The 12,925-nt window shown below is 40.2% G+C and overlaps 1 protein-coding gene across 3 annotated transcripts; it reads left to right on the top strand.

Moving 5' to 3' along the window:
* Positions 1–13: 13 nt before the first annotated feature.
* Positions 14–9,844, top strand: LOC117563623 (LIM domain kinase 1). Of its 3 annotated transcripts, XM_034242065.2 has the most exons (6): positions 14–255; positions 1,241–1,889; positions 3,219–3,305; positions 3,402–4,635; positions 5,458–7,000; positions 8,230–9,844. In XM_034242065.2, the coding sequence occupies exons 2-6, from the start codon at positions 1,282–1,284 to the stop codon at positions 8,502–8,504; spliced, it is 3,747 nt and encodes a 1,248-aa protein (XP_034097956.1). In that variant the 5' UTR covers positions 14–255; positions 1,241–1,281; the 3' UTR covers positions 8,505–9,844. The 3 variants fall into 3 exon arrangements, with proteins under 3 accessions (XP_034097956.1, XP_034098125.1, XP_034098215.1); XM_034242234.2 differs by lacking the exon at positions 3,219–3,305 and having other exon boundaries at positions 15–255; XM_034242324.2 differs by lacking the exons at positions 1,241–1,889; positions 3,219–3,305 and having other exon boundaries at positions 16–255.
* Positions 9,845–12,925: the final 3,081 nt, after the last annotated feature.

Here is a 12,925-nt window from a genome sequence, read left to right as displayed (position 1 = left end):
TCGCTACAACGCTAGTCTCATTTTGGTTTTTTTTTTAAACAAATGCATTTGTTTTTTTTTTGTGTTCGACTTGTGTGTGCAGTAGTGTAATTGAAGTGACCAGCAAACGTGCGACCGGCTGTGGTAAAATGGTTTGAGGACGAAAACGAAAACGTAAACGCGACGAAAATTCGCAATGTGCGTTAAACATCATCAACACCAGCAACAGCAACAACAACAACAACGAAAACAGCATCAAAATACGAGATAAATTATGTAAGTGTGTGTGTGTAAGTTTGAGTTTGAGCGCGTTCGTGTACCTGCGTGTGTGTGTGTGTGAGTACGGTTTTGGACAGCAACAACTATTAGTAAGAATGCAACAACAACACCAATAAAAACAACAATAATAATAATAATAGCACAAGCTTGCTATTTGTTAATGCTGATGTCGTTGCCGTTTTGCCGTTTCGTTGTTGTTCCCGTTCCCCCACACACGAATTTTAATCAACAGCAACTTTTTTTTTTTTTGTGTTATGTGCTTGTGTCTGTTTGTTTGTCTGTCTGTGTGTGCATTCGTCATTTCACGCGCGCGTGTCTGTGTGTGTGTGTGTGTACATTTTTTTGTTATTGCTGTAACTAGTGTTAAGGTGACAATGTGCACATAGTAGGTACGACGTAAGGAAAATGAACGGCGCTGCGTCAGCTGGTTAATATTAAACGTTATTAACAACAGTAATAACAACAACAACAACGACAGCATTGGCGAGTCATTTGTTTTTATGCAGCAGGAGTTAAGTCAAGTTGTCGTCACTCCATTTCTCAGGGTCAATGCTGCCAATAACAATAGTCTCCACTACCCCCTCCATCCATCCAACCATCCTTCTCTCTTTCGCTCCAACACCATCATCTTCACAAATTCCCGCAGTGCTGAGCAGTGCAGTTCAACAAGCCGAACTAGTTCGCAAAATGATCGAAGAATGCAAATTACTAAAAAAAATATATATACATACTTGTATATATTTAAAGTGCATGTAATGCCGGCTCTGACATCATTCTTCAATTAGACATTGGCAATAAAGTAGTTTGACTTGCGATTTGTTGTATTTTTTTTTTGTTGTATTTTGTAGTAGTTCCATTTCGATTTGAAAACCGGTTCACCAAACAAAGGCTTGCCAGATCGTCAGCAACTCTCTCAGATGCAGCAGCAACAACAACGACTAAGCGTTCTCTCTCTCGCTCTCTTTTCGATCTGCTCTCTTAGCCAACCGAAAGCGACAGAAACACAAACACACACACATATAGATGCAGCAACAAAAAGAATTGAAACAGCAGCAGCGAGGCGGCAGCGTCGTCAGTGGCAGCGTGCTGCCAACCTGCGCCAGCTGCCTCTGCCCGCTGCTGACGTCGCCGTCGACGTCGTCGAAAAAACACAACGATGAACCGATAGTGATGGCACTTGGCCAACAATGGCATTGCGATTGTTTTCGCTGCTCCGTCTGCGATTCCCATCTCCACAATTGGTATTTTGAGCGTGAGAATTTGCTCTATTGCCGTGACGATTATTATGCACGCTTCGGCGATGCCTGTCAGCAGTGCATGGCCGTCATAACGGGACCCGTGATGGTTGCCGGCGAGCATAAATTCCATCCGGAATGCTTCTGTTGCGCCGCCTGCGGTTCATTCATCGGCGAGGGCGAATCCTATGCGCTGGTCGAACGCTCCAAATTGTATTGCGGCCAATGCTATGGCAAAAAGAGTCGTCTCCCCATCGATGCGAGGCCACGGATCACAAAAGCCGGCAAGCCGATGCATTCCATTCGGCTCGTCGAGATTCCCAAGGATGCCACGCCCGGTCTGCGTGTGGATGGCGGCGCCCTCGATGACGGTTGTCCCACGGTCCGGATAACCGAGTAAGTCTTCCACATAGATCCCCTCTTGTTCTTTGCTCACTCCACGCTTCAAGAATGCGACCCACTAATTGACTAATTGCAATTAATTTGTCCCACTGATTCACTACTAAAACTTAATTGGTATTTTACGCCTCCACTGTGGATCGTATTTCCTTGTCAGTATTATCGTGTACTAAAACTAAATACTAAGTGGTACTAATTACCATACAAATTCAGTTTAAACAATTGACTTATTTGATTCTGATTCAGTATTTATATAATAACTTATTGTTTAATACTAAGAGGTATCTTAAATTCCACTGTGGATCGTATTTCCGAACTTGTCAGTATTTTCGTGTACTAAAACTAAATACTAAGTGGTATTAATTACCTTAAACTTATCAGTATTTTCGTGTACAAAAACCTTTCCTATCTAATACTAAATAGCTCGCATCATAAAGTTTATCAAATTGACTAATTTGATTCTGATTTACCATTTATATACTAACTGAATGGTACATGTCAACTATATATACTAACTAAGAAGTATATAATTGATATCTTGAGTTCAACAGTGGATCGTATTTATCAACATTTTCATTTACTTAGACTTTCCACTAAATACCAACACCTATACAAATTCTGTATTCAAATGTTAAAGCTTAAACGATTGACTAATTTGTTTGATTCAGTATTTATATACTAACTAATAGGTATATACTTAATATATATACTATCAAATAAGTATACATATACGACTATCACTAAATACTAACACCATAAAAATTCATTATTCTGAGGCTGAAGTTTAAACGATTGACTAATTTGCTTTAGTATTTTATTAATTATATACTAACTATATATACTATATACTAACTAATAGGTATATATAACTATCACTAAATACAAACACCTCACAAATTCAGTATTTATCTGCTGAAGTTGAACCAATTGACAGTATTTATAAACTAACTAATTTGTTGTAATATGTATGTAAAGTTAAATAAGAAATATTCATAGTAATTATAAGTAATTTATATTTACTTTAACAAAATTGCGAAATTCAAATATATGATAGATATCATATTTTCTCGCAATTTTCTTGAATAAAAATAACAACGAATAATTCTTATTAAACTTTGTGTACATAAAATATAAGAAGAATTTATATTTTTGCTTATAAGTTTTGCTTAATAATTGTATTAAGTTTGTTTTAAGCATTCAATTTAACTTTGGTGCTGGTTTCATGTGTCTTCACCCTCTTTCTCTCTCTCTTTCTTTATCTGCTTCTCCCATTCACTCACTCGCAAACGCAATCGCGCTGTCTCGCTCTCTTTGTCGAAATCGAAGTTTAATATGTAAATTTTACGGTCGCATGGGCAAATACGCGTTCTCCTTGCTAACCTCGGTGGCGGATCGTTGTTGTGCTTCATATAGGTAAAAACTAATCCTCATCAAGTCGATCCTGTTAATAATTCAACTCCCCATTTCCCAAGTAAACAGTTGAATTAATCACTTCTTTTTTGCTTACAGGATCGATGTGAATCTGACAAATTTACACATTGGGGATCGGATACTCGAGGTGAACGGAACTCCGGTGAGCAACTCGTCGGTGGAACAAATCGATAAACTGATACGGAGCAATGAGAAGATGCTCCAGTTGACTGTCGAACACGATCCGGTTCAAGTTTGTCGCAGTTGCAGCCAGGCGGACATTCAACGCGCGAGTTCCGCCTCCACTTTGATTCTCCCGCTGAGCACATCGGCATCAAGTGTTGAGGTCGGTGGACGTGGTAGGGAGAGACTTTACAAGGCAGCTGAATCGAATGGCACAAAGGCACGCAAGATGCGGCAACAAACGTTGCAACAACAGCAGCAGCAGCAATCACAACATCAACAACATCAGCAGCAGCAACCACAACTCCTCAAAGAGAAAGAACGCTGCTCGAGTTTGTCGAAGCTGTTGGATGAACAGCATACGGCACAACAGCATTCGGCGCATCCGCAACTTTATGATTTATCGCGGACGCAAAGCTGTCGCGTTGTCCAGAAGCCGCAGCGCATTTTTCGCGCCTCGGATCTCGTGATGGGCGAGAAACTGGGCGAAGGATTCTTTGGCAAAGTGTACAAGGTGACGCATCGCTTGACCGGCGAGCTGATGGTCCTCAAGGAGCTGCATCGCGCCGACGAAGAGGCGCAGAAGAATTTCATCAAAGAGGTCGCCGTGTTGCGGTTGCTCGATCATCGGCATGTGCTCAAATTTATTGGGGTCCTCTACAAGGATAAGAAACTTCACATGGTCACCGAATACGTCGCTGGCGGTTGCCTTAAGGAATTAATTCATGATCCCGCCCAGTCGTTGAGTTGGCCACAGCGCGTCTGTTTGGCTCGGGACATCGCCTGTGGCATGAGCTATTTGCATTCCATGAACATCATCCATCGTGATCTCAATTCGATGAATTGTCTTGTGCGCGAGGATCGTTCGGTAATCGTCGCCGATTTTGGTCTTGCGAGAAGTGTTGATGCGCCACGTCTTTCCACGGCAAATGCCAATGCCAGTAACAGTAACAGTCCAGCCGCCAGTTCGGGATTCGATTCGAGTGCCGCTTTGTCGCCCAGCGGCACGATGAGACGCAGCAAGAGTCGACAGCGCAGGCAGAGATACACGGTTGTAGGGAATCCCTATTGGATGGCGCCCGAGATGATGAAGGGCCTCAAGTACGACGAGAAGGTGGACGTATTCTCCTTCGGCATCATGCTCTGCGAGGTGAGTTATCACTTTCGTGAACGTTTCACTTGCTGGCCTATTTTCTTTATACTTCACTTCAACATTGCCCATCATATTCTATTGTATCAATTTCTCGAATTCCTTACTTCACATTGCCACTTTCGTAAACGTTTTACTGGTTGACCTATTTCTTCATAATTCAATGAAAGCAGCGAAATCATACGAAGGTTTCGATTTGTGACGCTTTTATAAACGTTTTACTGGCATTAAGTTCCGATTGACTGATTTACTCCCTCTTTTTGTTTTTGCCATTATGCAAATGTTTTACTGTCTATTTCTTGACTTACTCCTTCGATATTCACATTTTCTTTTGCTTCGTCTTTCGCAAACTTTTCACTGTATTTTTCTTCAATTGCTGTTTCAATATTCGCAATCTCTTTTGCGCTTTCTTTCTTTTGCTTCCTCTTTTTGTTAGTGCCACATTTGCAAAAGTTTCACTGTAGAATTCTTTACTCTCTTTTGCTCCCTCTTTCGCAACGTTCCACTGTCTAGTTCTTCACTTACTCCTTCAATATTTACAATCTCTTTTACTGCCTCTTTCGCAATTGTTTCACTGTCTAAATCTTTACTTGGTTCTTCTTCGATATTCATAATTTTTTTGTTCCTTCTTTCGCTTTGTTGTTTCACTGTTAATTCTTATCTTATTCTTTTGCTCTCTCTTTCGCAAGCGTTTCACTGGCTAATTCTTTACTTGTTCTTTTACTTCCTCTTTCGCAAACATTTCCCTGCCAGCAAATACTTCCTTCTTCCTTTAAAGGGCTTATAAATCTCTTACTAATCAATTTGCTTTCCCCATTTTAGATCATTGGTCGCGTCGAAGCGGATCCGGATTACATGCCGCGCAACTCGGACTTCAGTCTCAATCAGCAGGAGTTTCGGGAGAAGTTCTGCGCCCATTGCCCCGAGGCGTTCGTCAAGGTGGCGTTCGTGTGCTGCGATCTGAATCCGGATATGCGACCCTGCTTCGAGACGCTCTACATATGGCTGGAGCAGCTGCGCAGTCTGTTGGATGCACAGCAAACGCCGCCAGCGCGACTTCTGCACGAGATTGAGAACTTTCAGGATAGTTACATCAGTTCGGAGGACGCATTGTCGCCCACCTCCCAAAGGAGTCTTGACAATCTAACCGCAGAGGCGACAACGACAACGGAGGCGGCAGCTGAAGAAAAAGAGAACGTGGAGCAGCAACCAGCGGAGCAACAGGTTGTGATGCGGGCCCAGGACATTCCAAAGTCGCCGCATTTGGGCAAGGATTTCTCGCCGAGCGGCGAGCGACTGAGAGACAGCATGAGAGCGCGTCGTCGTCAGCGATTTCTGGGCGCCCAGCAGCAACTGCGAGGCTTGACCCCGGAGACAACGTCAACGGAGCGGGCGCTGAAGCAGGCGCTAAAGAAATGTCGACCCTTTGGGGAGAAGGGTTATCTGGTTGATTTGCGACCCGGTGGTGAGTTGCAGCTGAACGATGTGCGTGATTTGAACAACTATTCGGATGTGGACTCGAGTTGTGATACGAGCTTAAACTATCACGAAGTGAACGCCACGACGACGACGATGGAGACGCCTCCTCCTCCTCCAACGCCGCCGCCGCCTCCCCTCGAGCATCGTTTGGCCTTTGAGGATATGCGCACGAGGTTACATCAGTGTCGCAGCAAATTCGAGCATCTCGAGGAGGCGAATCGTCGGAATTTCAGTCAAGCGCAGCACTCGATGCGCAACTTTTTCAAAACGCCGCCGGTGGCCCTCAAAATGTTTCAACGTCTCGAGCACGAAGCGTCCCTAAATGGCAACGGCAACAACAACAACACTTCAACGCCGCCTCCGCTGCGTCGCATCAATCAGACGCCCATCTTTGGACGTCGCCAGTTGCCGGCTGCTTTGCCACAGCTGCCTCAGTCCGAATCCCTCGAACATCTGGCGGCAACCGCAAAGCAATCAACAACGACAACAACAACGTCGACGTCGACGACGGCTCCGAAACGCAGCAAAGCAACGCTTGTCACTTGCACCGCCGAGTTGCATGCCCCAGCGTCAGTTGCTCCAACTCCAGCTGCTGCTCCTTCCACCTGCTCCGAGTACCTGCCCAAAAAGCACAAGCTAACGCTGCCTTTGTCCAACTGCAGCAGCAGCGGCGTCCAGCGATCCACAGCCAACAGTCGACTGCAATCGGGGGCTGGCAAAGCGAAGCCTCTGAAGCCACCAATGGGCAACAGCAACAACTCCGGCAGCAACAATCACAGCCACAACGTCGTTGGCCTCTCGCCAACACGCGCCAGACCTGGATCGCCCAGCAAGCATCTGGCTCAAAGGCACACGGCCGCCACAGCGCAGCGTCAGCACAACAATGGTAAAAGAATAGATTTATAGAACTATATTTAAGCTAGCTTAGTAATGATTGAAGGATTCCCTCAATTTAAATTTAGTTTTTTAGTTTTTATGCTTGATATAAGCAAGATTATTTTAATTAAGAATATTTTAAAGGGAACTTTGTATAACATTTAACAAAATCAACTTATAGGCAACGGTTATACTGTTCTGTAATTTTACAGCTTAAACAAGTTGCAGAATTTATTGCTTAACAAACTGAATGTATGTTGCTTTCTTCAATTTTATCCCTATTTATCTCTATCTCTGTAAAATCGGAGAATAGATTTAATGAACTATATGTAAGGTAGCTTAACTGAAGAGAGTGATGAGCGACTGATTCCCTCAATTTCAATTTAGTTTTTAGTTTTCATGCTTGATATTAGGAAGAGCATTTCATTTCTAAGAATATCGGACAACTTAGTGTAACATTGAACAAAATCAATTACTCGGCAACTGTTATACTGTTGTGTTAGTGTACAGCTTAAACAAGTTACAGAATTCGTTGTTAATCAAACTGTTTTATTGCTTTCTTCAATTTACTACCTATTTATACAACTCAATCTGCAAAAACCATTCAAAATTATAGTATGTATACAAAAGTTTCTTTTGTCGTTAGAGCTAACAGTATTCATTGTTGAGCAAACTGTATAACAGTTGGCCAGCGCAATTTGTTCTCTATGCAATTCAAACTGTATAACAGTTGTACCAAATTACAATATAATATGTATAACAATCTTTGTCGTTAGAAGAACTTGCAGAATTCGTTGTTGAACAAATTGTGTAACAGTTTACCAGCAATTTGTAGCTTTTTTTTCAATTTATGTAACCCAAATTTATTTCACAAGCTAACTAATATGCTGTGTATAACTGTTCATAGCCTCTATAAACTGTATAACAGTTATAACAAATTCGTCTCATGTTTCTCCGACCTCCTTAAACATGTGTATAACAGTTATAATGCTTCCAGTGTATCAAAAATGCATTTGATAATTATAGGATCTTAACATTAATAACACTATATAAAAGTAACAACAATCCAATTCGTCTCATATTTAACCGATCTTGAAGATACCACAGTATAACAGTTATAGCACTGCGCTTCCACAATGTTTCCCTACTATATCACTAGTAAAATTGTTCAAATATTCGGACCTCCTTAAACATACTACTGTATAACAGTTATAACACTCTCTTTCTGGTCTTCCACAGTGTCCGCTGCATACCAGCAACAGCAACATCAACAGGCAGCGTCGCAAGGCGGCAAGAGCAGCAGACTGAGCATCCTCAGTCCGGAGAAGGTGCATCGACTGGGCGCGCGTCTCAGCGACCAGAAGCAGCAGGCAGCGGCTGCGGCAGCAGCGCTCAATGGAAGGGCCGGAGGCGCATCAGCGACGACGACGGCGGGGAGTACGGGAGGTGGAGAGAGAAGAAGAAGAGCGCCACCGCCGCCGCCAGTGCGAACGCATTTTAATACGCGTTGTTAACTGTTATACGCGAGATAGAGAGAGAAACGTTTGAAACGGCAGCAATAAAAAACCCGAGTAGAAACTCATATTCCACCACTGTTATACACACACACATACACACACACACACACACCAACCGCATTCCAATACATTCCGCGAACAACAAAAAAAAGCCAAACGAAAAAAGAAAAACAAAACTCAACGAACAGAAAACGAAGCGAAAAGCGACGACAGTTGTAGACAATAACTGTTCGAAAGTAGAAGTAGAAGAGAAAGAGATAGAGAGAGAGGAGACAGAGAGGGAAGCGACGCTGTGGCCAGCGCAGCAAAAGTTGTTACGAAACTTGCCCTAAACTAAAAAAAATATAATAATAATATAAATTACACAAAACAAAACCGAAATCGAAGCTTTAATAACAAAGAGAAGAAAAGTTGGTCACAGCGCAGCGTCCATATAACAGTAATGCTCAATTTTATCCACTGTTATACAGCACACACACACTTTTTTTATACACACAAACACACTCTTAATTAATATTACTTGTAGTCGAGATACACGAAGGTTAAGTGCCTGTAATATGAAGTTGCAATATTTACAAAAAAAAAGAAGAAAAGATTGTATAAAGAACGATAGATTCGATAGCATCGTAAGTTTACAGGGTATAACAGTTTGCCGAACAAAAGCCACAGCTCAACTAACACTTAAGAAACTGACAAAAAAGAAACAAAATAAATGCGAATACGAAACAGGAGAAAGGAAAAGAAGAATATAGTTAAACCTTGTGCCATGCCCACCAATGCGAGCGAAAGAGACAGTATGCGAACTGTCTGTGTTAGGTGGGGGAAAGAAGAAGAAGAGGAAGAAAAACGAGACGACGACGACGAACAGCAACAAAATATAACAATTATTTTTTTATATACATTCTATATTCCATGTTAGTGCTTAAATCTAATTTATTATACGAAGAACAAAACAAAAAAAACAATGTATAACAGTATAACACGCCCTCCTAATAATGTATAACAAAAAAACAAAAATGTTGCGCAATCTACTTCGATATAGATATAATTATATGTATATATATATATATGTGTTTATATATAGCTCAAATGGTATTGAGAAACGCAAGTCTAACTTCAATGCGTATAACAGCTTATAACTGTACTACGCATAAAAAAAAAAACGATGCAATTAAATGAAAAAGTGTTATACAGCTGGCAAATGCTACCTGTTATACACTAGCACACTTATGTTAAAAATCTGTTATACTTAACTGTAAACGCTTACACCGCCCCCGCCACGCCCACTCGACTAATCAACTGATTTACACGTAGTAAAGAAATTATTAAGAAAAAAACTGAAATGACACTTGCTTAGCTTGACTGTTATACTGTATAACAGCAGTTGTCATACTATCGTCAATATGCGCGCCTCTCAATGTTTAAACTTTAAACTAACTTTACACACCCACACACACATATATATATATTATAGATTTAGTAATACTATATATACATGTACCATATATATATATATACAATGCGTATATTTTTGTATGCAGTTGATAATTACGATGATTATTATTACGATGTTTAAAAATACATTTGATTCCATAAAAAAAAAAACAAACAAAAACAATGTCAAAACTTTACTTTCACAGAATTTGATCAATTTTAGCATTATAATATCATTTTTTGTTTTATAAATAATACAATTTTGTATATTTCAATACTAAAGTGAAATCTTCAAACTATATAGCAAAATAATAGATGCTAGGAACCGAAATGACTTCAGGAGAAATTAATGAATATCCAAATCATCGACATAAGTTTTTTATTTTAGCAGTATTTAATTTTTTATAATTAATAGAATTTCTATATTTTAATATGGTTTCAATACTAAAGTGAAAAAAAGATTCCATCAAAATAGAAAAACAATCTTGAAACTATAATAGATGTCGGGATTCAAAATAATTTATAGGCGTCGGGAGAAGTTAATGAATATCATAATAATCTATCCAAAAAATTTTTTTTTTTTATGATAATGATGAAGTTTAAGCAATTTGATAATAATGGTAATATTAGTTTGGTATATAATCAATACTATTTTGCTTTTATTCAGATTGGTATATTATTAGTATTATTGCGGTATATTTTAAACTTATCAGAGGTATCTCACAGTTGAGCACACTTGACTTTAGCTTTCTTACTTGCTTAAAACAGTTTTAATACTACAGACAAAAAAAGATTATTTCAGAGTGACAAAGTTAAAGCGATTAATGTGATTAATATGAGTTTACTCAATACAAAACTGATATAAGTTTTATACTGCATTATTATATCCTTATAAGGCAACTTTGTGTATTATAGAAATTCATTATGATTAAACTAATATTGAGCAAATTACTTTAAGAAATTAAAAAGTAATCATTAGCATGCAATTTGTATAATACACTTGTAATGATTACGGTCCCCGATTGTACATACATACATACATAGGTATATAGCATATATATAGTATACATATAAATTGTGTTGATAAACCCCGCAGTGAGTAATTATAATAATAATAATGTACAGTCGAGACTCGTTATCAGCAATCGGTAATAGATTGACGTCCCCACGCCCCCCTCTCCTACCCCTCCAGCCCAGCCGCCCATTTGGAGTGGAGTTCGAGGAAAATCGGGGTCCGTAGTTTCTGTATCTGGTTTTTCCGCATTGTTGCTTCCAGGAAGCTCTCAACAATTCTGGCCGATGAATACACACAAAATAAAGGGCAAGCACGACACGACGTGGAATTTGTCCCAGACCATGGTCGGGCCAAATCGATCGATATAGTATATACATATGTACATATAGTGTGTATATAGGCAGGCCAACAGCCCAGGACAATTGTTATACCTACACAATAGGTGGAGGCGTGGCAAATGCATGATGGTACATACAACTTTTGGCAACATGCGCAGTTCAAACGTTTCCTGGAATGCAAAGTATATAGCACACACACGTACAAACTATGTACACATACATAGTATAACAATAACAGCGCGCTAACAGCGCTGCCAGCGACGTTTTAACAGCTGTTAGCACAGCTGATTTTACTCAATGGTTGTGCGCTTGCAATCAGCTGTTTGCCGCTAATTAGTTTCATTTTCCCGCTTGCACATATTTCATATATGTACATACATACGTACTTATGTATATGAAATAACTGTAATGCGTAATACCCAAAAAATAATAAACAAAAAAAAAAAAAACAAAACGTCATTAAAGCAGCTGCAAAGCACAAATGCAAAAACTGCAAACATTTTTTGTTCTGTTGCAGTCGCTGCTTCTGCTTCTGCTGCGCTGCGCTGCAGTGACGTAGCAGTGACGCCGGCTGCAGCGCCGTTACGTATTCAAGGTCTACATTTGTGTATCGATACACGAACCGTTTCGGTATGTATACGCCTGCCTGCCTGCCAGCAAGTCGTACATACACACACATACACATGCACACGTGCTTACATATAGATTTGCATATGTATGCACATGGGTATACATACACAAAATGCTTGTACTGGAGCAATGGTCGCTGTTGTTGTGCTCCGTTTCAACCCCCAACACACAAAACGCGCCCCTTTTGCACGACATCCCATCGTCGTCGACGTCGTCGTCGTCACAGCCTTGCCTTGCGTTTTGCTTTTGCTTATGACGTGCTCGCACGTACACGACACTCACAACTGTTCTGCCCGTGTGCGTGTATGTGTGTGTGTGTGTATCGCGTCGTCATACATGCGCGCACACACAGAGCGACATACATATGTATATACATACATACACATAGGTATGCTTGTGTACAGTGAGCATTCGCTGTAACAAGCACGTTCATCCAATTGGCGTGTGCTCTCCATTGCAGAGCATGCACTGTACGTGCGTGTGTGTGTGTGAAGAGAGCGTGCGCGCATGAACCGAAAAATGTGTGTACAACATGACAACGGCATTGAGGCCAATTGCCAATTGAGTGCGCATTTTTTCAACATATGAGAAACACGTAATTTGCTGATTGTCAATGATTTCCAATCTGGCTTACACATCAAACATTATATTATACCATATATTGTACTATAATTAAATTGGATTTTATTTGATAAATATTATTAAATGTGATAATAATATTAATCACATAAAATCCAATTTAATTATAGTACAACATATGTACATATATTCTATATACGAAGTGGTTGTAAGTAATCAGCATTTGTTATCTGCTAGTGTTTGCATTTGTAATTTGATTATCAACATCCCCCATACATTACATGACCTATGCACACACACACATGCATACATTCATATACATGTGAAGTATGTATGTAGTGTATTCACCACTGGGTCGTTTGTTCGTTGACGTGCCTGCCTATATATATTTTTTTTTCTTCTTTTTTTTTTGCTGCTGCTTT

The sequence above is a fragment of the Drosophila albomicans genome, chromosome X, assembly GCF_009650485.2.
Source record: "Drosophila albomicans strain 15112-1751.03 chromosome X, ASM965048v2, whole genome shotgun sequence".
Lineage (NCBI taxonomy): Eukaryota > Metazoa > Arthropoda > Insecta > Diptera > Drosophilidae > Drosophila > Drosophila albomicans.
This window is presented reverse-complemented; position numbering and strand designations above follow the sequence as displayed.

Coding starts and splice junctions, on each gene's coding strand:
- LOC117563623 (XM_034242065.2), top strand. CDS start 1,282: ATGCAGCAACAAAAAGAATTGAAACAGCAGCAGCGAGGCGGCAGCGTC. Junction 1,890..3,218: donor CCCACGGTCCGGATAACCGA/GTAAGTCTTCCA, acceptor TCGAAATCGAAG/TTTAATATGTAAATTTTACG. Junction 7,001..8,229: donor GCAGCGTCAGCACAACAATG/GTAAAAGAATAG, acceptor GGTCTTCCACAG/TGTCCGCTGCATACCAGCAA.